Source organism: Bos javanicus, chromosome 2 (assembly GCF_032452875.1).
Source record: "Bos javanicus breed banteng chromosome 2, ARS-OSU_banteng_1.0, whole genome shotgun sequence".
In the NCBI taxonomy this organism is placed as follows: domain Eukaryota; kingdom Metazoa; phylum Chordata; class Mammalia; order Artiodactyla; family Bovidae; genus Bos; species Bos javanicus.
Window position 1 is genome coordinate 79,002,340 of NC_083869.1, and position 24,770 is coordinate 79,027,109.

General features: G+C 48.5%; 1 protein-coding gene and 1 long non-coding RNA gene across 3 annotated transcripts in view; both read left to right on the forward strand.

The window, feature by feature from the left end:
- GYPC (glycophorin C (Gerbich blood group)) overlaps positions 1–18,038 on the forward strand; it is a 49,934-nt gene extending 31,896 nt beyond the window's left edge. For both annotated transcript variants that reach the window (XM_061440273.1, XM_061440283.1), the window contains 2 exons: positions 15,030–15,080; positions 17,354–18,038. In XM_061440273.1, coding sequence (XP_061296257.1) covers positions 15,030–15,080; positions 17,354–17,550 — 248 coding nt within the window. In that variant the 3' untranslated portion in view covers positions 17,551–18,038. The remainder of the gene's footprint in view (positions 1–15,029; positions 15,081–17,353) is intronic.
- On the forward strand, positions 5–13,859 carry LOC133261731 (uncharacterized). Its single transcript, XR_009741089.1, has 2 exons — positions 5–12,241; positions 12,845–13,859. It is a non-coding gene; the product is annotated as an uncharacterized LOC133261731 (long non-coding RNA).
- Positions 18,039–24,770: the final 6,732 nt, after the last annotated feature.

Below are 24,770 nucleotides of genomic sequence, written 5' to 3' on the forward strand. Positions count from 1 at the left end.
GAGTGCTCCCTCTACATCTGGGTCTTTAGGTCCTCACACGCCCAAGGTGGTCCATGGATGCCCCTGATCCTCCCCATGGGGCCACACTGTCTTCAGAAAGGGGGAGGAAAGGAGAAGTGAGGATACGGAAGTTCTTCCACCTACTGCCTGACTTTCCTGTGATAAGAAAGTCTATGACCAAATCTAACTCACAGGCCAGGCAGACACATAATAGCAGCAACCTCAGGGTGTGAATGGGAGAACAAACACTGGCCACACAGAGCCACGGGGTGGGGGTGGGGGGCAGGGGGGCTTGGTTCTGCTTTTGCCGGATCTGCGGGAGGAGACATTCTCTTCAGATAAATCTTCAGAGCAGCCAGATGTTTCTCCCCCACCCCCCAGCAAGGAGAGGCTTTATAACCCTGGCCTCTGCTCTTTTCTAAGCTGGAGAGGTCAGGTCCTTGGTCCCCACATTGGTCCCCCAGCCTGAAATCAGGGCTGGGAGGAGCATCGCTGGCCCATTCCCTGGGCCTCCACAGTTCAGCTGCTCCTTATAGAGCTGTCTTCCCCATCATAACTGGATCCACTCACTATCCATGTGCTTGGCCCTGGCTGGGGCATAACCGTCACCACCAGTGAAGGCTGGGGACCGTGACTTAGAGAAGCACTTGCATCAGCCCAGGGAGCTCAGTGATACAGCTGCAGGTGCATGCATGAACATATATGTGGATAAGGTTGTGTGTGAAATCTATATATTAGGAGAAAACGATACCCCCAAAACCTACCCCCTAACCTATAACGACCCAAAAGCTACCATCTCAAGAAAGTGTATTTCCTTTCTTTCCTTTTACTGACTCTTTTCTAGAATGTTTAACATAGTTTATATTTAGAGTCTTGTTCCTCTCCATTAAATCATACTATGAGCGTTTCCCCCTGTCACTAAGAATTCCCATGTGTCCCTCAGTAAGTGAGGCAGAACTGTCTGTCCTGTGGATGTATCATAATTTACAGGACCAATTTCTTGACGCAAAACATTTAGCTAGTCCTCTCTTATTTTCCATCTTAAACCCAATGGCAATATACTTTGCCAAACATGAATTTTTGTTGCTGTTTCAGGTGATTTCTCCAGGATCAATGACTAGAAATGGAGTTTGATATTTGGGGTGATATATTTACCAAAGAAGGTGTGAGAGAAGGAAAGGTACCCATTTTTGAGAATCCCACATTTTTTGAGCAATCTAGACAGCATATATTTTAGATAATAGCGTGTAAATACATGAAATATAATGACAATTTTTGTAGCGCTTTATGTTTTATAAAGTACATTCTTAATTTTTCTTCACAACAAGTTTAAAATAGTGCATTATTCTATATACTGGTATCTAGAACAAAAGTAGTTCAGCCCCTGGTTTTCTGAGTTGGCAACCCACTTCTTCCATTGCGTGAAGTTGTTCTGTTCTTGAAAAGAAGCAGATTCAGTTTCAAGTGGTTAAGAGCTCAAGCTTCAGCAGGAGATCAAGCGCTGCCATGTAAATCTGGTCTTGTTAGTCTCTCTCAGCCATAGTAAAAGAGGCTGATGGAGCAAGGGTGGGGATGGTGTGTTTGGAGTTAAACAGCGGAAGTTGTAAAAGGAAGATCATCTGGTTAAGAGCCGTCATCATGGAGGCAGCAAAGAAAACATAACCATCCCTCTCTGTCCTCCAAAACTGCAGTTTCCTGCTGCCATCTCCCAACTTAAATGGAAAGCAGCTGCCTGGAAGCTCGGGAGATGCAGAGTAGGGTCAGCCTCCCCAGGGTAAAGAGGAAGACAAGGAAGGGATCAACAGCCAGTGAAGAGATTCACAGGGCAAGTTCCCAAACAAAGGAACTTCAGTCCTCTGTGCGTTTGGAACCCAGCATGGCGGCACATGGAGGCATTCTGCTTCACCAACCTGGAAGCTCTCTGAAATCTCTCCTTTTAAGATTTTTATGGAGACTTCATTGCACAGGCATGATTCATTAAATCCTGAGGCACTGTGAGAACCCCACTTTGACTGAATCTGTGTCAACACTGTGGACAAGGATAATAAGTGATACTCACATAGCTAGTCTAACTCATAAGAGGTCTATGGATGGTGACTACAGAGCAGCACCATTGCAACCGACACCAAGGAAATGGGTTGGGGAGGCTGCGGCACTCCCCAAGGTGGTCTAGGTGGTGAGTGGGGGCTCACGTCACCCTGTGGGACCACCCTTCATGTTGTCCCCTGTCCACTCCATGCCAGGTCATCATGCTCAGCTCACAGGTACCCAGGGGGCTCCCATCTAGCAGGTGGGGCTTTCTTGCACCCTCATCATCCCCATGGCTAGATGTAGCTAGGGCTGGAAAAAGTAGGTCCAGAGCCTTTCGGGCTCCAGCTGGCTCTGGGGGAGTGGGGAGTTGGGAAGCCAGGCCATGCTAATTGAGACACACAGTCACTTTCTGGCTCCTCAGAGCATCTCCAAGAACCCACTTGCTTTGACATTTTGGTGCCCCTGACAACTTTCTCTGGAGAAGCCCTTGCCCGCTACATCATCGGGGCCCGGGTGTACTTAGCTGAATCAGCCTTGGCTCTCATTCCTTCCCTGGGTGTCACCACGCTCACTCAGGGCACACATGGGCATCCAGGGCCAGCTGAGGACCTTCCAGAATTTCCAGAGAACAACGCTGCAGCCTCCTCCCTGGTCATTGGTCAGAGGGTATGCGTAGCGACCAGACCTCGGTACATTGTCCCCTGTCCCCTTGCCCAGACAGGCAGGGGAGCCAGCAGAGGTGACAAATGCTCAGACTGTGTCACTGTGCCAGGTCTCCAGCTCCATCAGCTGGTCCTGAAAGAAAGGGCGCTGAGGCTGTAGCCCAGGCAGCTGTGGCTGTAGCTGCTTGTTTGCATTGCTGAGAGGGTCCCAGCCCCCCACCCCCTGTCCCCCTGTCAAAGGACTGTAACAGTGTTTGAACAGAGCCTCGTGCGCTGTCAGTAGCACTTACGGTCATGAGTTCAGTGGTTTGCAGAGGGAAGCCCCTGGACTAGAGCAGCATCACCTGCACAGGTGAGAAATGCGGGCTTTCAGGTCCAACCCGGCCCTGCTGATCAGAATCTGGGTGGTGGGGGCAGTGACCCACGGAGTTGGGGTGTGACAAATCCCGTGCCCCAGGCACTTCCCATGGACACTCAACTGTGAGAACCAGGGCCTCAGCTGTCAGTCTTTTAGGCTGGGGGTTTACTATCTCTGTGTTACAGATAAGTAAAGGGGAGTATGAGACATGGAGGGGCTTGCCTCCAAAATTCTTTCCTACACCACAGGTGTCATCATCCCTCGAGATGAGAAGGGTGGAGTACCATACCATTTGAGGAGACTAGTACAATTCCTAAGGGTATTTACTGCCTCCCCTCTTTAGGGCCTTGTTTCTTGTACTCAGTGTATGGTGAGTACATTTATCTGTTCCCTCTTTATCCACAACTCGGCAAATTCCTTCCAATTGCTGCTGGGCTCTGGAGCCTGATCCTGACCTTGGTCAGAGCAGGTACCCTGTCTCTCTGTCAGACAGAATCCACCTTCTCTTCTTTCAACATGAAGATCACTGGGCTTGATGAAGGGACTTGTGCAAATCAGAACTTAAATAGTATATACATACATACATATGTATATGTATGTAGAAGTGTGTGTATATATGTATGTATATGTGTATGTATGTATATGTGTGTGTGTGTGTATACATATATGTATGTATGTATGGTAGTGCTTTAGTCGCCAAGTTGCGTCTGACTCTTGTGACCCCGTGGACTGTAGTCCACTAGGCTCTTCTGTCCATGGGATTTCCCAGGCAAAAATACTGAAGGGGGTTGCCATGCCCTTCTCCAGGGTATCTTCCCAACCCAGGGATGGAACCCGCATCTCTTGTGTCTCCTGCATTGGCAGGCAGATTCTTTACCACTAGCGCTACCTGGGAAGCCTATAAATATTATGAAAATGAAGTCACTCAGTCGTGTCCAACTCTTTGCAACCCCATAGACTGTAGCCTACCAGGCTCCTCTGTCCATGGGATTTTCCAGGCAATAGTACTGGAGTGGAATTCCATTTCCTTCTCCAGGGGATCTTCCCAACCCAGGGCTCGAACCCAGGTCTCCAACATTGTAGACAGACGCTTTACCGTCTGAGCCACCAGGGAAGTCCTAACAATAAATAAATATTATAGTTGAGGACCAAAAAAAAGGACTTCCATGGTGATCTGTTGGTTAAAAATCTGGCTTCTACTGCAGTGGGGCTGGGAGTGGGTGGGGAATCCATCCTTGGCTGGAGAACTAAGATTCCATCATGCGGATGAGGTGCAGCCAATATATTGTGGTGTTGGAGAAGACTCTTGAGAGTCCCTTGGACTGCAAGGTGATCAAACCAGTCAATCCTAAAGGAAAGCAATCCTAAATATTCATTGGAAGGACTGATGCTGATGCTGAAACTCCAATACTTTGGCCACCTGCTGTGACGAGCCAACTCATTGGAAAAGACCCTGATACTGGAAAAGATTAAAGGCAGGAGAAGGGAACGACAGAGAATGAGATGGTTGGATGGCATCACTGCCTCAATGGGCGTGAGTTTGAGCAAGCTCCAGAAGATGGTGAAGGACTGGGAAGCCTGGTGTGTGGCAGTCCATGGGGTCGCAAAGAGTCAGACACAACTGAACAACAATATGCATATATTAATAATATGGTTGGTTCTCCTCTCTCCTTTTCCAGTGTGCTAAAGCCACACCAGCTGTTTCAACACCAGCTGCTCTGCCACAAAGAGCAAACCTTCTGAGCTCTTTTTGGTGGTATTAGTGTTGTCTTATCTGAGATTCTAGACCAGACACTTCTCTGGCCCTGCCCCCGCCCAAGCAGCAGATGGAGACCAAGTTCCAGGCTCCTCCCCAGGACCACACACAGCAGCCAGACTGGGATGTTTTCCTCCCCTTCTTCCGGTCTCTTTTGAATTCCATTTTCTTAGAAATCCTCAGATCTTCAGGAGGAAGAAGGGTAGGGTGTGGAGAGGAAAGAGTGGTTCCTTGAGTGTGCCTTGAGGCTATTTACTGCCCTCTTAATAAATCCCAAACTCCACACAACCCAAAGCTGACGAGGCCCCTCTTTCAGAGGAACATCCATGTATGGACAGTGGTGACTTCTGTATTGGAATAAGACTGTATTAAAAAAAAAAACAAAAAACCTCAGGAATAATAGCAGGGAAATATAGCTGGAGGAAAGCAGATACTCTGGGCTGTGAGTTACAGCATCCTCAACTTTCAGTTCCCCTCTATTGAGCACATCCCTCAAATAGCAATGCCTGGATATGAAAACTCCCTGAGTAAGGATCCAGAGGCACGAAGACCCCCTTTCCAGCTCCCTTATCTGCCAGTTTATCAATGTCAGGAATGGCTCTATTCTCCAGGGTAGGGAGCCCACCTCTCTTCTCCCCATCCCAAGTCCCAGTGCTTCACCCATGTATAGTGATATGGCTGGTGTGTTGCAGCATGCAAGGCTTCGGTACCCACCAGACACCTGTCCCTGTTTTTATACAGTATAAGCAGGCACCGGGGCAACAGGGAAAGCTGGATCACAGCCAGGAGGAGGCAAATAAGGCTGAATCTTTGGATGGGGTTTCAGAGCAATGTGATGACATTGCACGGCGATTTGGCTGCCCTGGGATTGGGGAGATTATTTATAAGGCGACACACAAGGGACTGCAGATGGTGACTGCAGCCATGAAATTAAAAGACACTTGCTCCTTGGAAGAAAAGCTATGACCAACCTAGGCAGCATATTAAAAAGCAGAGACATTACTTTACCAACAAAGGTCTGTCTAGTCAAAGCTATGGTTTTTCCAGTAGTCATGTATGGATGTGAGAGTTGGACTATAAAGAAAACTGAGCACTGAAGAATTGATGCTTTTGAACTGTGGTGTTGGAGAAGACTCTTGAGAGTTCCTTGGACTGCAAGGAGATCCAATCAGTCCATCCTCAAGGAAATCAGTCCTGAATAGTCATTGGAAGGACTGATGCTGAAGCTGAAACTCCAATACTTGTCCACTTGATTTGAAGAACCGACTCATTAGAAAAGACCCTGATGCTGAGAAAGATTGAAGGTGGGAGGAGAAGGGGATGATAGAGAATGAGATGGTTGAGTCTGAGTAGATTCCGGTAGTTGGTAACGGACAGGGAAGTCTGGTGTTCTGCAGTCATGGGTCGCAAAGAGTTGGACACGACTGAGAGACTGAACTGACCTGAACACAAGGGACCATGAGGGCAATCATTTTGACCTTGAGACTAGCAGACACATTCTCACCAAGGCACATCAGATTCACGTGGGCCTTACCTGCCCAGGTACTTTGTCCTTAGAATTTGATCTGGGAGCCTGGGTAAGTGGACACAGGCTCTCTGCACAGATAGGAAGGGTGACCTGCTGGCAGTTGCAGGCAGATAACTCCCCTCCTCCAGCATACAACCAGCAGCTCCTGGGAGCCCAGACCCTGACCCATGACGACCAGGTATCCCAACAGGTAGACCCACCTGGAGATCCTCCTGTGTCACCTCTCATCACGACCTTTCCATTTGCATCCTTCTCTTACCACCGCTGCTGGCATTGCCCACTCAGCGTCTCAGAAGGCCAGTCTTGGGGACCACCTCCTCTATAAAGCCTTCATGAGAACCCAGAGAATTACCCTTTCTGAAGTTTCCCATAGACATCCTTGTCTCTACTGTAAGATCTGTTCCTTGAAGGCAGGGACCTTGCCCTAACTCTCTGCCACATTGCTGGGATGTAGTAGGTGCTAAAGAGAGTTTGCCAAAGGAAAGAACGAATGAACAAAATCCTGAGTTTCCTCACTGTCCTAGAACCTGGGCATCCTGGGGCTGAGTCTGATGGTTGAGTTCCCTCTAGAGCAGCCCCAGGCACATCTTTTATTTTATTATTAATTTTTATTGGAGTATCATTGATTTACAGTGTGGTATTAGTTTCAGGTATACAGCAAAGTGAATCAGTTATGCATATACAAATATTCACTCTTTTTCAGATTCCTTTCCCTTACAGTCATTACAGAATGTTGAGTCAAGTTGCCTGTGCTATGCAGTAGATTCTTATCAGTTATCAGTTTTATATATAATAATGTGTGTGTGTCAATCCTAATTGGAGAAGGCAACGGCACCCCACTCCAGTCAATCCTAATCTCCCAATGTTTCCTTCTCCCCATTTCCCCTCCCCCATCTTCCCCCTTGGCAACCATAAGTTTTTTCTCTGCATCTGTGACTCTGTTTCCGAGGCACGTCTTTATTGCTCATATTGACACTCGAAGACACAGGGTCTAACTTTCACATAAATGTATCTGGTCTCAACCATGTCATAAGTGTCTTGGGGACAGATCTCATCCTTTCCACATACCATGAAGCCTGGGGCTGGGCAAATGCTGGTTTGCAAGAAACAGAAATTGTATAACAAGCTATCCATTTCTTTCCTTGGAGTGCTTTGGCTTGAGACTACACCCTTTCAGAGCAAGATTAACAACAGACCAAAGAAAAATAAATGTCTTTGACCTTTTTATTACCCCAAAGGAAAGTCAGTTAGTAAACATCAGTTGTCAGCTAATTTCTACTTTACTTGCATCAGGCCTTTGAGGCCAGAATGTAGAAAAGGAAGGAGAAACTCCAGTGCAAGCAAAGGAGAATTATCTATAGCCACAAAGGTTCCTGTCCCTCCCCTGGACCCAAGTCAGACTCACACAAAGCCATTGCCCCCTTCCCCTGGATTCGCTGGGTAAAGTGACTTTTCTGACCCAATACCATCAAGCAACAGACGTGGCTGCCACTGCATTTCTGACATCCACACCGTTGTCATGGCTTGAATTCACCCAAGACTTCGTGACACACCGAGTTTCCCTTCAGGATTCTAAGACTAAAATAATCTTCCTTTTCCCAGAGTCCTCCGCCCTGTGTGCGAATTCTTTTCTTGGCTGGACCAGGTGGGCAATGGGAAACAGGAATGGGATGCTTCTTCCAGGACCTCTGAAGCAGGAGGAAAAATCATTAGAAGTGGGTGGGGAGGTAGGAAGACCGAGCCTTGCAGGAAAAAGAACTTCCCAGCACAGCTTTATCGGAAAATACAAGAAAAGTGAGGCCCTTGCTGGTGACAGGAGGGTCAACTTGTGTCTCTGGGGCCAGTGCCTAAGCATTGCGACATCTGAGAAACACTACTAGACCCCTGAGAATCCAGCTGCTGCTTAAGGCTGTGTCCTGTTAGTTGTGTCCAAGCTGCCAGGCGGAACGGAGAATGTCGCCTACGTGGAGGAGCAGCACCTCTACACCCTGCTGCCCCCCAGGGCTGCTGCCTTCGACCAGGGGACAGGCGACTGACCACCCTGCAGACCTGGGAAATCAGCAGGGAGTTGGCTGCAGCCAAATTACATATAGTGCAGGAGCAAGGCCATTTCCAACTTCAGCAGCTGGCGCTGAGGAGAGAGAACACATTTTAGAGCTGTGGCATCCCAGGTTACAACACAGGCGCTGCTCCTTCCATCTGTGAGACTTTGACCTCTTACTTGAGCTCTCTGGGCATGCATTTTATTATCTGTAATTCACAAAAAGGGGCAAAGGCTTCCTTTTTGCTGGCTTGCTGTTCAGAGCTAAGAGGCAACTTCACCCAGTGCCTTCTGCCTACTAAGACCTCCTCCCCCTGATCCCCACCCCCCACCCCAAGGCTGAACCCCCAGGACCTGTGTCAGCACTTCTCTAGTCCTAGAATATTGTGCCCACCCCTGAAAATTCCCAAGATTCACTGGAGCATCAGCCTCCCCTGGTACCTACCCCCATACCCCACCTCCATGGGAGGTGGTGACATCCCCACATGAGAGCTGGGGCAGGAGCAGCCCTTCCCTTCCTCTCTGGATCCACAGCTACAGGAAACACCTGATGTCCCCACCCTTGACCTGGCCCCCCTCTGGCAAGTTCTGCAGCTGGGTGACCACACAGAGGGTTCAGAAGCCCAGAGGTATCAGACTGCTTGGCCATTCCTCAGCCATCACCCACCCACAAGAGCTTTCACAGGTATGATGCAAGTGAAGTAGAAATCAGCCGTACTTTGTTCTCCTTCTGTCAGCTTCTCGCTTGATCTCTTGATCAGGCTGCCCTTGAACCCGATACTATAGAAAAAAGGGTTTAGTTTATTCTTTTCTGTCATTGTTGTTTAGTTGCTAAGTCGTGTCTAACTCTTTGTGACTCCATGTACTGCAGCACTCCAGGCTTCCCTGTCCTTCACTATCTCTCGAAGTTTGCTCAAATTCATGTTCATTGGGTCAGTAATGCCATCCAACCATCTCATCCTCAGTCACCCCCTTCTCCTCCTCCCCTCAGTCGTTTCCAGCATCTGGGTCTTTTCCAGTGAGTCACCTCTTTGATTTAGGTGGCCAAAGTACTGGAGCTTCAGCTTCAGCATAAGTCCATCCAATGAACATTCAGGGTTGATGTCCTTTAGAATTGATTGATTTGATCTCCTTTAGGATTGGTTGGCTTGATCTCCTTGCACTTCAAGGGACTCTCAAGAATCTTCTCCAGTACCACAATTCAAAAGCATCAATTCTCTGGCACTCAGCCTTCTTTATGGTCTAGCTCTCACATCCATACACGACTACTGGAAAAATCATAGCTTTGACTATATGCACCTTTTGTTGGCAAAGTGATAGCTCTGCTTTTTAATACGTTGTCTAGGTTTGTCATAGCTTTCATTCCAAGGAGCAAACATCTTTTAATTCCATGGCTGTAGTCACCATCTGCAGTGATTTTCAAGTCCAAGAAAATAAAATCTGTCACTCTTTCCACTTTTCCCCCATCTATTTGCCATGAAGTGATGGGATCAGATGCCATGATCTTAGTTTTTTATATGTTGAATTTTAAGCCAGCTTTTTCACTCTCCTCTTTCATCCTCATCAAGAGACTCTTTAGTTGTCTAAATCACGGTCTGTAAACATCATGGTGAATGATACCCTCAGTAAGAAACCCACTTTACACTGTGACTCAGATCAATATGCTCACGGTGTGTGTGTGCACAAGAAGTCAGAGCTCCCTAAACAGTATGCCAGCTGAAGGTGATGGACCCAGAGTAATATCAACAATAAGACTCAGAATCAAGCCAGTGGCTACAACTGATAAATACCTATTCTGAGCTAGGTACCACAAACGTGTGTTAGTTGGTCAGTCGTCTGACTCTTTGCGACCCCATGGACTGTAGTCCTCAGGCTCCTCTGTTCTTGGAATTTCCCAGGCATGAATACTGGAGCAGGTTGCCATTTCCTTCTCCAGGGGATTTTCCCAACTCAGAGATTGAATCCACATCTCCTGCACTGGCAGGAGTATTCTTTACTGCTCAGCCACCAGGGAAGCTCCTCATCTCTGGTGAGGGCGTTGCAGTCTCAAGGAGAGCTAGGAAGGAAAAACACAGGGTACTTTGGGTCTCTACAGAAAGCGGGGAGGCCACTCATACTTGTCCAGTCTCAGGACTAGACTGTTGTCTGCTTCCGATCTCAGACCCACATCTGACCATAAATAACATTTTGCTTTGCCATAAACACCCCACCCTGCTACCTTAAGTTACCCATCAACCCCCACCCCAGATCCTGAGCTCACAGTGATCGTAATTCCAAGCTCATATGTACCCTTGAACCTCAGCAATGTGTGACCTTTCATTCCAGGCTCTTAATCCAGTTGCATACTAACCTGTCAACTTCCTGCACAGGGTCTGAGCTTATTCCAACTAGCCTTCTGCAGATATCCCATGTCCTTGCTGCCAGCTGAAAGCACAGGGTGGTGTAGCCAGTGACTCTCACTGAAGCATCTCCAGAGGCAAGAGATCAAAGCCCAGGTTTTAGGACCCTTGGTGCCATGGATGGCAAGCAGTTATTTGGGGAGAAAACTGAGAACTAGAGAGAAGTGAGCATTGTTATAGGGGCTAAGCTCTCTGCCTGGAATGCTTATACTCTTGTCTGTGCAGCAAACTCCTATTCATCCTTCATAAACCCATCTTGATAAACCCTTTCTGGAAACCCTTCTCTCACACCAGCAGTTCTCAACCCTGAATGTGCGTCAGAATCACCTGGGCCCCAACTCCAGCATTTCTGGTACAAAAATGTAGAGCCCAGGAATGTGCATTTCTAACAGGCTACCAGGAAATCCTGTTGTTTTAGGGACCACACTTTGAGAACCACCATCTTACACCATCCCCACCTTCCCAGACATGCCCAGGCATCTTCTTCTATGCCTGTTCTGACCTATGTGGCAGGTCTGGCCAGGCTGAAGTGTCACTACCATGGAGTCAGTCACATGGTGTGACTTGAACAAATTAATATCTGGTCTCTACACATAAGCCAAGAAATTCACCCTCAAGTGATCCAAGCCCTTACCTCTGGTCCTCACCCAGCTCATCTAGGCTCATCATTGGGCAGGACCTGCAGGGTTAAGTGTGCCGACCCAAGGCTGCTCAGGCACAGACAGGAGAGACTCCAACCCAGGGAAATCAGTTACACTTTTCTGGAGCTTAGCTTCCAAATCTGTGATAAGGGAATAAGAGTAACTAGTACTGAATGGGATTGTCGCTGGGACTATTTGAATTAAAATACCTTAAGTGTTAAGAATGGTACCTGGCAAATGGCAAGCAATTGCCAATTGTTTTTAAAAGAGAAATAACAGTCCTTTCTAATCCTGGCTGCACTGGACAAATTTGACTTAAGAAAGGCTTGCCTTCACCCGGAAAATTCCTCACAGCAATCTTGGGTATTTGAGCTTCTATACCCATCCATGCTGACTTAAGGAAGGTTCTGTTCTTTCTTACTTAACTCTGAGGGGCTCAGTAATCTAGGAAGTTCTAGAATGCTGGCCTCTAAATGCATTCATTTGTATGCATGCTTTTATCCTAGGAATCATGCATTCAGTAAATGTTTATTAAATGCCTACTATGAACTAGACATGGAACAACAGACTGGTTCCAAATAGGAAAAGGAGTACATCAAGGCTGTATATTGTCACCCTGCTTATTTAACTTACATGCAGAGTACATCACGAGACGCTGGACTGGAGGAAACACAAGCTGGAATCAAGATTGCTGGGAGAAATATCAATAACCTCAGATATGCAGATGACACCACTCTTATGGCAGAAAGTGAAGAGGAACTAAAAAGCCTCTTGATGAAAATGAAAGTAGACAGTGAAAAAGTTTGCTTAAAGCTCAACTTCAAGGTCCTGGCTGGGGACAAGAACTTCATCACAGCCGAGGAGCTGCGGAGAGAGCTGCCGCCCGACCAGGCCGAGTACTGCATCGCCCGCATGGCGCCCTACCAGGGCCCTGACGCCGTGCCTGGCGCCCTCGACTATAAGTCCTTCTCCACAGCCCTGTACGGAGAGAGCGACCTGTGAGGCCCCGCTCGGAGAACCCCCGACCAAACGCCCCCCTCCTCACAGCCTCCCGGAGGGGCTGGGGGAGCCCTTCCATCCCACCTCCCCACCACGAGGGCCCCCGGCCCGCTCCTCTGACTCTGTATCTATGCAAAGCCTGCTCCGTCTCCCCTCCCCTCCAACTTGGTGTTGCCAGGACGTGAGGGGCTTCAGCTCAGTCTCCTCCTCTTCTGCGATAGGAGTGGGGCCAGGCAGAGCAGCCTCCGGCCCTCACCCCCAGACACCCCCCTCTTTGCTTTGCCTGGACCTGTGTATCTCTTCAGATTTTCTAAGGACCACCCCCCTTCCCCAAACCACCCCCCTTCGCGACACACACACACACACACAAATTTACAAAAAAACAAAAGCTATTAAAAAAAAAATCAACCTTTAAAAAAAAAAAAAAAGAAAATGAAGATTATGGCATCCAGTCCCATCACTTCATGGGAAATGGATGGGGAAACAATGGAAACAGTGTCAGACTTTATTTTTGGGGCTCCAAAATCACTGCAGATGGTGACTGCAGCCATGAAATTAAAAGACGCTTACTCCTTGGAAGGAAAGTTATGACCAACCTAGATAGCATATTCAAAAGCAGAAACATTACTTTGCCAACAAAGGTCTGTCTCGTCAAGGCTCTGGTTTTTCCTGTGGTCACGTATGGATGTGAGAGTTGGACTGTGAAGAAGGCTGAGCACCGAAAAATTGATGCCTTTGAACTGCGGTGTTGGAGAAGACTCTTGAGAGTCCCTTGGACTGCAAGGAGATCCAACCAGTCCCTTCTGAAGGAGATCAGCCCTGGGATTTCTTTGGAGGGAATGATGCTGAAGCCGAAATTCCAGTACTTTGGCCACGTCATGCAAAGAGTTGACTCATTGGAAAAGACTCTGATGCTGGGAGGGATTGGGGGCAGGAGGAGAAGGGGACGACAGAGGATGAGATGGCTGGATGGCATCACTGACTCGATGGACATGAGTCTGGATGAACTCCGGGAGCTGGTGATGGACAGGGAGGCCTGGCGTGCTGCGAATCATGGGGTCGAAAAGAGTCGGACACAACTGAGTGACTGAACTGAACTGAACTGATGTGCTAGATACTAAGTCCCAAGCTGCATTTGATCACCCTGGATTGAGGTGTCCAGCATCCACTTGACCTTCCCTTGTCTGTGCCTCCCTCCCCCGTCCTGACACCTGCTCTGTCTTTTTGCTGACTTGAGGCTTTGTTTTCTCCTCTCCCCCACCTCCAGGCTCTATGCTGGCCCCAGAGCCCTCAGCCTGACCCTCCCTCCTCTGGGGGCCTCAAACCTGGAACCCCCACTTCCTCCCACCACCAGCCAGCTTCTTATCAGAAAGAGGCATCTGGCAGCTTCGCTGGGGAGAATGACCTCATCACACTATAATTAAAGTGACTCTCTGAATGGAAATGACTATTATGAAGCATTCTTCTCTGTTTTAATAGGAGGCACCCTTGTAATGGGACAATGGGATTTCCATGTGAACACTGAAGTTTCCATGCTCTAATAAATCCTTCCTCTCACCCATCTCCCAGAGGGGAGGTTCCTGCTCTCCTGCACATCCTAGCCTTCTGTCTAGATCACTGAGCTTTGGAAAAACACACTCAGTAACTTAGATAGTCCCACAGAGTGCCTCTCCCATAGAAGAAGAATGCAGAGGCCTGTGTAGGGTCTCAGACAGGGATCTCTGGGAGGGGCATCTTCAAGATAGATGAGACACAGGGCCCCTCAGAGAAGGCAGACTAAGTCCCGGTCTCAAGCCTGACCACCGACAAGCTATGTGATGGTGGGCACATCACTCTCTGAGCCTCAGTGGCCCACCTGTGAAATGGGATAATAAAAGCGGTGGTGCTGTCGCTCAGTCATGTCCTATGCTTTGCAACCCCATGACTGTAGCCCTCCAGGCTCCTATCCATGGCATTCTCCAGGCAAGAATACTGGACTGGGTTGCCATTTCCTCCTGCAGGGGATCTTCCCAACCCAGGGATCAAATCTCCTGTTCATCTCCTGTTCATCCTCCTCATCTCCTGTTCATCTCCTGCATTAGCAGGCAGACTCTTTCCCACTGCACCACTTGGGAAGCCCCCAGTACACCATGCACATGGTATACTAGATGGACAGCAGCTAAACCAACAACTGACATATGCGGACACCCCACACGTGGTCTGTTTTTACCATCATCACGAGAAAAGCTAAGGCCTGCAGGGGCAGGTGATGCTGCACTAAACACAACTGGACCTGTCATCACACCCTGCACAGGTGTCTGGTGAGCAGGTACAGGGAGAGCTCTAGGTCAGAGGGGCGATAGGGATGCAGCAGGGGTCCCTCACGTCCTGGAGATGCCATAATGGTGTCTGACAGCCCTAGGGTTCACACAGCGCTCTCCAGCAATGGTCAGCAGCCAAGCAGAGCCTGGGCCCTGCTCTGTGCTCCCAGCCAGAGGCCTGTCCATGTACCATGCAGTTTCCTGTGCACCCTGGGCCAGTGCACCTGCGAGCAGAGGGTATAAGCTCGTTGGAGACATTGCAGGGTGTGGGTAGCCATCCTTTCTCATCTCAGGCTCTTCTGTTCTGTCTACAGAGCCCAACCCGGGGATGGCCTCGAGTGAGATCAACATCGCTGTCATTGCAGGTATGTGGTCCTGGGGCCCTGCAAGTAGGCAGGAGAGTCAGAGGAAAGACTCACGGGAGGGCCTGCCATGGCCTCAACTTCCTTCCCTCAAAGGTGGTTAGAAGGTGGGCCAGGGACTCGGTCTCTGTAAGAATGTCCAACACAGCATCCTGGTGGACGAGGGGCCAATACAGCCGAATCAGGGCCTGTCAGGCCCTAGATCCACAGGGTTGGAATCTGGAGGGACAGCCACTCCAGTGAGGAATGTGCAGGGCTGGGTGGGCTTGAGGGGCTGACCAAGGCTCCTGACTTCTTCCCCAGCTCCCTCCAGCCACACTCTTCCTTCCGATGTCTTACACACCTGTCCCTCCATTCTAAGCCTGCCCCAGTCTTGCTTTGAACCCCATACTGGCCCTTGTTGGTCATGGCTATGACCCCAAACTGTTTCAGGATCCACTAAGTCTGTGAGATACAGCTTTTGGTGTCCTGAGATTCACACATCTCCCATAGTTCATTCATAGCTCAGGGAACTTCATGATTAAATATAAATAGATAAAAGCAGACAATCACTCTGGTGTTCTCCTACTCACTGGACAGCTGAACCTTCTTTCTTTTAGATAATATCATTCACATCATGCAGACAGGAATGCCTAACGGCAACGGGAAGTTGAGGAAATTGTACCACAAAGCTGAGACTGGCTTCAGCTATAGCCTATACGTATTCTCCACCAGCCCCTCCCTCAGTAAACCTACCTTCTAAGTCAAGGCAGAGAGTTTCTTCTGCACTTTAAAGCAAACACCTGAGCTTGAACCCCTTCCCAAGTTGTGAGAGTGCCACCCATTAATCCTACCCTAACTCTTCCATCCTTCCCACTCATCCTCTCTCTCCAAGACCCTGAGTGACCTGGTCCTTCTGACCAGCCCAGGCACTGCACCACCAGACCCCTGCCGCAGAACCTGTCTCCCAGGAGCATAGGGGAACCGGACTGGGCTGAGGAGCACAGACCACATTTCACCCAACCTGCCCCCAACCCTGTGGACAGCCCTCGCCTCCTCTCCTTCCTCCTACCCAGAGGACAGCCAGTTCAACTGGTCTTCCCAACACCATGCACTTTAAGTCCCATGCCCGGTTGGGACTGTCCAGCTTTTAAAACTGAGAAAGCTCAGATTGGTAAAGTATAAGAGAAATACTGAGGGATGGAGTGATGCACTCTGCAGGGAAAGGATAATCTTAGAGGAAGTGGTAGAGACTCATGATTCAGAAGGGAGCATCCAAGTTTACCAGGAAGATAAGAGGGGAAAATATTTTCAGCAGACAGAACATTTGCAAAGACATGGAAAAACGGTCAAATAAAAAGTGTTTGGAGAATTACAAATCAGCCAGATGGACTCCGGTAAGAAGAGTTTGAAGATGATTGCAAGTTCTTAATACCAAAGTGTCACAGAGTTTTAGAGGGGGCCATTCATCTGAGGTACTAGTGGTAAAGAACCCGCCTGCCAATGCAGGAGATAGACGCAGGTTCAATCCCTGAGTCGGGAGGATCCTCTGGAGAAGGGCATGGCAACCCACTCCAGTGTTATTGCCTGGAGAATCCCACAGACAGAGGAGCCTGGCAGGCTATGGTCCATTGAGTTACATAGAGTCAGACACGACTAAAGTGACAGCACGCATGCATTCATCTGAAGATTGAAGGAGAACTTTGATTAAACATGAATGCTTTTTGGAAGGGAAAAACATCAGGTTGTTAACTGGTGATTTCTGAGTAGAAGGATTAAGGACATTTTCATTTCCATTTATATTTCTTTATATTTGCCAGGTTTTACAAAACGAGCGTGACTTTATAAAATAAAATTTTTCACTCTTTTAATATCTATGTGTAAAATACCTAATTCTTTGGAATTAAACATTTAAAATTAAAAGTTTCAAGTCCCATGAACTTCTCAGTTTTAGGCAAAAGCATGAGTTGAATTCTGTGGATGATGCTTGGAGGTCTGCCTTCCTCAGTGGACCAGGAGGGCCTCAGAACAGGGTCAGTTCTGAGATGATTCCAGCCTCAGTCTGAGGGTGCTGAGTGGAGGGAGTGGGGAAGTCAGGGGTCACTTAGACGGGCACGGGGAGGGGCAAGTGCACTTGGCAGGGCAACAGTAAGGCAGGAAGGAGTCAGCCTGTCTAGGCTTGGTGTTTGTCCAGCAGCATGTCTGTCCTGGCACACCCCCGTGGGCATGCCTGCCCCGCCCGCACCCCAGTCCAGCCCCTGCCCCCCACACTGAGTTGTGTGCTTCCCCTCCTTCAGGCGTGATCGCGGCTATGGCCTTCGTGCTGGTCGGCCTCCTCCTGCTCATGCTGCACTACATGTACCGGCACAAGGGCACATACCACACCAACGAGGCCAAGGGCACGGAGTTCGCCGAGAGCGCGGACGTGGCCCTGCAGGACGACCCGTCCTTCCAGGACAACGGTGGCAACAGCAAAAAGGAGTACTTTATCTGAAGGACTTTACCAGGACTCAGCTCCCCCCATGCCTCCCAGTCCAGGAAAGAGAGCCCCACCACCTGCCCCATCACCTGCAGCACTGGGCAGCCCTCGAGCGCCCCCTACAGCCCAAGACACGCACCTCACCTGGGACACCCGGTGCCACCCGGCGTGGGGGCGAGGATCGAAGGAGGAATCCAGCTGGAGAGTCCTCTCCCAGGACCCAAGGGTGCTCAGCCGGACGGAGGAGGTCTGAGTCCTCCTGGGCTGTACAGGTTACCACCTGCGTGGGGGTGGAAGTCCTCGCTGGGTGTGAGTGGGGTGGTGGCCTGGGGGAGCAAGGAGTGAGTTGTCATCATGCTGACTGGGGACAATGGTATCAAACGTCAGCCCTTGACATTTGGGGGGAACAGCAGGTGCCAGAGCTCCAAGGCACCTTTGTCTCCCGTAGATGCAGCTCTGATTGGAAATAAATTTGAAATATAACAGAGCATTCAGAGTCAAAAGACATGACTGTGATTGTTGTATTCTCTGATGAACTCCATGAGCTGATGCTGGGACACAGCTCTGGGCTCCACCGGGCAGGTGTCAGAGAACAGTCTATAGAGGTGGCTTCTGGGCCCCATGAGGGAGGGAGGGACCAGTGACCAGCAGGCATCTTCCCCACATGAGCACAGCTTCAGGAAACAAATATAGGGGTGCAGTGTCCCTCTAGAAATACCCCATGGCACTGGCTGAAGTGTTGGTTCCCAAATTCCTAGTATTACAAAGAATGGACCTACTAAAAATATGAGTGAACCTCATCAGAAAAGCATTCCCAAGCCCAATTCCAACATGTGTGGGAAAGGCTTCCCCACAGCAACAGGCAACTCAACTCAATTTTGACACTGTCTACCCAGAGATGGAATCAGACTTCACAGGTAAAGGACTCAGTCCTACAGGATCACCCTCATCTCAGATGTCACCTGTGCTTCCCACCAGCCGGCTACAAACTGGAGGTGCCAACCACTCCCTCCCTGGGTTCCATTAATGTGCTAGAAGGGCTCACAGAACTTGGGAAAATCAGTTTACCCATGATTTACTCAGATTACTGATTTATTATAAAAGGTTACTGAACCCACATTGCAAACTATTATATAGGATGGATAAGTAACAAGATCCTCATTATAGCACAGGAAACTATATTCACTATCCTATGATAAACCATAATGGAAAAGAATATGAAAAAGAATGTATATATATATATATAAAACTGAATCATTTTACTGTACAGCAGAAATTAACAAAACATTGTAAATCAACTAAACTTCAATTTTAAAAAGCCCATTGACCATAGATTTTAAAAAATCCATCAGTGGTGACTGACCATCAACCTCGAGACACATTCCCATTCCAGAAATCAAGGGGGTGATACTAAAAGTTACAAACCTCTAATTGTATGGTTGGTTCCCCTGGCAACCAGCCTACAACCTTAGGGGCTTCCAAAAGTCACCTTATTCAACCAACAAAAGACACCTTTATCACTCTCAACACTTAAGAAATTCTGAGGGTTTGGGGAGCTCTAAGCCAGGAACAGTGGACAAAGACCAAAATATATGAGAAATACATTTTGGTTATCTGAATGACCAAATATATATTTATTATAAATCACAGTATCACATCATCCTTCCCATGATAACAATTGATGATGATGGCTTCCAGTGGCTGGAGTGCAGGTGGCAGAGTCCCCGTTCCCTGGGTTTGGGACCTGGCTACTCTTTTCCTGGTCCTGGGTTCTTGAGCAACTCACTTGACCTCCCTGGTGGACTCTCGGGGTCAATGGCAGGAACAAATGTGTTGGGTGCTCAAAAGTAATTTTATATAATGGGTGTGTATCAGTCAATGAAAGTTCCTCAGTGCATCACTTCTCAATGGTTCCTCATGAGCATTGTTGTTATTCAGTCGCTCAGTCATTTCTGACTCTTAGCGACCCCACAGACTGCGGCACACCAGGCTTCCCTGTCTTTCACCATCTCCTGGAGCTTGCTCAAACTCATGTCCATCGAGTCGGTGATGCCATCCAACCATCTCGTCCTCTGTTGTCCCCTTCTCCTCACGCCCTTAATCTTTCCCAGCATTAGGGTCTTTTCTACTGAGTAGCCTCTTCGAATCTGGTGACCAAAGTATTGGAGCTTCAGCTTCAGCATCAGTCCTTCCAATGAATATTCAGGATTGATTTCCTTTAGGATTGACTGGTTGGATCTCCTTGCAGTCCAAGGAACTCTCAAGAGTCTTCTCCAACACCATGGTTCAAAAGCATCAATTCTTTGTTACTCAGCTTTCTTTATGGTCCAACTCTCACATCCATACATGACTACTGTAAATACCATAACTTTGACTAGATGGACATTTTTTTGCAAAGTAATGCTCTGCTTTTTAATATGCTGTCTAGGTTGGTCATAAGTTTTCTTCCAAGGAGCAAGCATCTTTTAATTTCATGGCTGCAGTCGCCATCTGCAGTGATTTTGGAGCCCAAGAAGGTAAAGTCGGTCACTGTTTCCACTGTTTCCCCATCTATTTGCCATGAAGTGATGGGATCAGATGCCATGATCTTAGTTTTATGAATGTTGAGTTTTAAGCCAGCTTTTTCATTTGCCCCTTTCACCTTCATCAAGAGGCTGTTTAGTTCCTCTTCACTTTCTGCCATAAGGGTGATGTCATCTGCGTATCTGAGGTCATTGATATTTCTCCCAGCAATCTGATTCCAGCTTGTGCTTCATCTAGCCTGGCATTTCGCATGATGTACTCAGCATAGAAGTTAAAATAAGCAGGGTGACAATATACAGCCTTGATGTACTCCTTTCCCAATTTTGAATCAGTCAGTTGTCCCATGTCTGGTTCTAATTATTGCTTCTTGACCTGCATACAGATTCCTCAGGAGACAGGTAAAGGTGGTCTGGTATTCCCATCTCTTTAAGAATTTTCCATAGTTTTGTGAGCCACACAGTCAAAGGCTTTAGGGTAGTCAATGAAGCAGAAGTAGATGTGGCTCCTCAGGAGTAACTATGAGTTAAAGTGAACTTACTAACCATCCTCTTGCATGAGGGTCTTTCTAAGAGTCCCAGCAGCTCAGCAATCACTCATTTAGAGACTAGAAGCTCCAAGATAAAAGATTGCAGCCCAGGCAACCAGGAACTCCCCAGAGCTCAAGTTTCTTAAGGCTGAGTCATCTGTACAGGGAGTCAGCAAAAAGATCTTGCAGGATTCTCCCTAGGGAAATAATGGGACCCAAGCTCAGGCAGGAATGGCCACCATCTAAGGAAGCTGGAAGTCACAACAGAAAGAAGCAGAGATGGGAGAGACTTGATCCGAAATTGAGGCCTTTCCCTGGGTGACCCAAGCTCACTGGCCCTCCACATCTCTTCTGTATAATAAAGGGTTTGGCTGTATCCATGTCCCAAACACCACCTTGGCAAAGTGGCTATAAATAGCCCAAACCAAAAAGCTGTTCTGTGCACAGATAGGTTTGGAAAATAGTCTATTTAAAGAAAGCTAAACCAGTGCAAGTCCTCTTGTCATCTCCAGTATTCCAGCCTATGCATGACAGGCGGGGAGAGTCAGGCAGCACTGCCCAAATATATTTGGCCAGAAACCCCATTTCTTCCCAGAATACCTCTTGCAAACTGTGGACCAAGAATTCCTTAGAACACTTTTAGGAAACACTAAATGACTTCTTATATCCCTTCCTGTTGTGTCATCACTTTAGGATTTTGAGAATATGTGGGCACACGGCCTCATCTTTAAAGAATGTGAACATAGATCACCATTCAGTGGGCACAGAAAAAGCACCCAGAGCCCACACATACAAGTGATGCCAAAAACCTGGGCCCTGTGCGCCAGTGCCAGATTGAATCTCAGAGACAAAATTTGGGTGAAGTAGAAAAGGCGATGGCGCCCCACTCCAGTACGCTTGCCTGGAAAATCCCATGGACGGAGGAGCCTGGTAGGCTGAGGTCCATGGGGTCGCTAGGAGTCGGACATGACTGAGTGACTTCACTTTATTTTTTCACTTTCATGCATTGGAGAAGGAAATGGTAACCCACTCCAGTGTTCTTGCCTGGAGAATCCCAGGGAAGGGGGAGCCTGGTGGGCTGCCGTCTCTGGGGTCGCACAGAGTCGGACACAACTGAGTGACTTAGCAGCAGCAGCAGAAAAGAATAGTTTTATTATTTTGCCAGGCAAAGGGGGACACAGCAGGCTTGTGCCCTCGAAAACTGTGTGTCCCAATCCAGAGGGATTTAGTGAGGAGTTTTATAGAAATGATTCAAGACAGTTGCTGCTGCTGCTCAACAAAATATTGCTGCTCAAAAATATTGTTGTGTGTATCCCTTGAGGTGCACCAGGACCCTGCCCCAAGGCTGCACTATTGTCTCTTGGCTGCTCTTTCTTTGTCGCCACATCTCTTCCCTCCCCTGATCAGTAACTATTTGAACCTGCTTTTTGGAACTCAGGAAATGTCATGGAGCCTGGAGTGTGTTCCCTATAAACAAGAAATGGGGGACACATAAAGGCATCTGTGCTCAGGAACCCCACAGGGTCCTGCTCAGTTTCAGAAGTGCCTTCCTTTAAAAAGGCTCCAGGGAAAAAATGAGCCCTTGGGTCTCCATGAGGGCTGATGCCTGTGGAAGAGGAATGCTCATCACCCCTCATTCCACAGCCCCAGGAAGCCTATACTGACTGCAACTTCGTGAACTGGCCCATCGGACCTGGGTTCCTATCCCCTCATTTCCTCAATCCCCTCCCCTCAGCCTCATCCTCCTGGCCTACCTAGTGTCCTGGAAAACTTTATGGAAGAACATCTTGCTCCCCAGCCCAATGGTCTCAGAACTTAATGAAGCTTAGGTTCTTAATGTCTCATCACAGAAAGAATTCAGTGAGAGACAACGTGATAGGCAAGAAGTGGATTTATTTAGAGAAATACACATCCCATAGACAGAATATGGTCCATCTCAAAAGGTGAGAGCAGCCTTGGGAGAAATACACTCCACAGAGTATGGGCCACCTTAAAAGGTGTGTGTGTGCTAAGTTCCTTCAGCATTTCTGACTTTTTGTGACCCTGTGGACTCAGGTGGTCCATAGCCCACCAGGCTCCTCTGTCTATGGGATTCTCCAGGCAAGAATACTGGATTGGGTTGCCACGCCCTCTTCCAGGGGATCCTCCCAACCCAGAGGTCAAACCCGTGTCTCTTATGTCTCCTGAATTGGCAGGCAGGTTCTCTACCACTAGCCCCACCTGGGAAGCCCCTCCTTAGAAGGTGGGAGGCCCATAAATAGAGTAGTTAGTTTTTATGGGCTGGGTAATTTCATAGGTTAATGAACAGGAGGGTTGTTCCAACTGTTTTGGGAAAGAGGCAAAGATTTCCAGGAATTGGGCCAACACCCACCTTTTGGCCGTTTATGGTCAGCCTCAGACCTGTCATGATGCCTGTGGCTGTGTCATTTAGCTAATGTATTACAATGAGCATATAATGAGGTTCACAGTCAACTAGAAGTCAAATCTGCCACCATCTTGGAGCTACCTGGCTCTAACCAGTTTATGTCGTGTCCTTAAGGGTTATGTCATTCTTTTAGAGATTGTTCCCAGTCCTCCTATGTCAGTGACATGGAAGCTGCAAGGCTGGGTTAGCCAATGAGGCTCTGTGTAGATGCCACCTGGGCATCTGGGAGGGAGCAGTCACAGGTTGACTGCAGAGGTGAAGCAACCACACAAGGACAGAGCAATTTAGGGAGAGAAAGGTCACATGCACGGGCAGGTGACATCCAATACATATGGGTGTGCAAATGAATAGTGTTCCCACTGGGCAGGGAGCGTGCTTGCTTTATCTTTGATTCCTTCTCCTATGAGGGACTGGAGCATCCTTGCACTGGGCCTGCAATAGATGTTATCATGGCAAATAAGAGAAAGTATGCACACCCCAAGTCTCCAAGGGCTGTTCAGTCAGAAGGAGGAAGAGAAGGGTGTTGGAAGGGTGGAGGAGAGAGCTAGAAGAGCTAGGGTTCATACTCCGTGTGAACCCTAGCTTCATTGCACATAGTCCTCCTTCATCCTCACAATAACACCACGGGAGTATGGCCTCATCCTCTCTCTCCACCTGTGGAGACTGAGGAAGGGCTTGCTGCAGGTCACACAGCTTCTAACAGCCAAGGAAGCATCTGAATACAGGCCTGTCTCACCAGCAGGCTGGGAAAGGGAGGTCCTGCCCTCCACAGGCTGAGGCGAATCAGCAGGTGCTCTTCCTGGGAGCAAAGCAGGCAGCAGCAGGATTCAGGAATGCCAGGGAGTTGGGGCACTCAGGCCAGCTCTCTGCCACCCAGTGGGCATGGCCAGCCATGGCCTGGGCTCCTGTGTCAACATCTTCATTCTTCCTGAGGACTGGCTGAGGCCAGAAGCAGCTCTGAGCCACGGGAGCTGGTCCTGGGTGGGATAATTAACAAGATAGAGACAGTCAGTGTTTTCAGGCCCATCACACCTCACCTACACCTCAACCACCCCAGAAGCTTGAACCCAAGTCACTCTTATCAAGAGGAAAATAGTCAGCTAGATGACATCATGTTATTCATACCCTCCCTGCTTGGATGATTTGTGCTTTTAAAAAGTATTCAATTCTGAAATCAGCATATTTAATGATAATGTTTCAGACCCAGAGACAGATGGATCATATGTGTATGTGTAAGTCTGAGAGTATAGCTGCAACCTACAAGCATGCACGAGGTACCTATCAAAGTGCGGGGGAGACATAGCTGGATATAATAGGTTCTGCCTCAAGGGCTACATGGCTTGGTGGAGGAGGTAAGCACCTACGTGTACATGGAAAAGTGTTAGTGATGCTGTAAGAGAAGTGATACAGACAGTGTGGACACCAGGTAGGGAGGGGCCGGTTCCACCTGGGGGATAGCATGGCTTCAAAGGGGAAGCGGGGCTTAGGTCAACCATACAGCAGACCAAGAATGGATCAGCAAGGGCCTTCAGACCCAGGCTAAGCAATCTGGCCTTTGTCCCATGGGCAATAGAGAACCATGAAGGAATAGGTCAGTCTCCATCATAGAGATGTGGCAATGAGCAGATTCAACAGGACACAAGTACAGTGCACTGTGGAAATGTACAAGGGTTCTAAGCTCATATCAAGGTCTGGACACGGCCCAAGGGCCGAGACATTCCGCACCCTGAGCACACCCATCACGCCAGCTACACTGGTGTT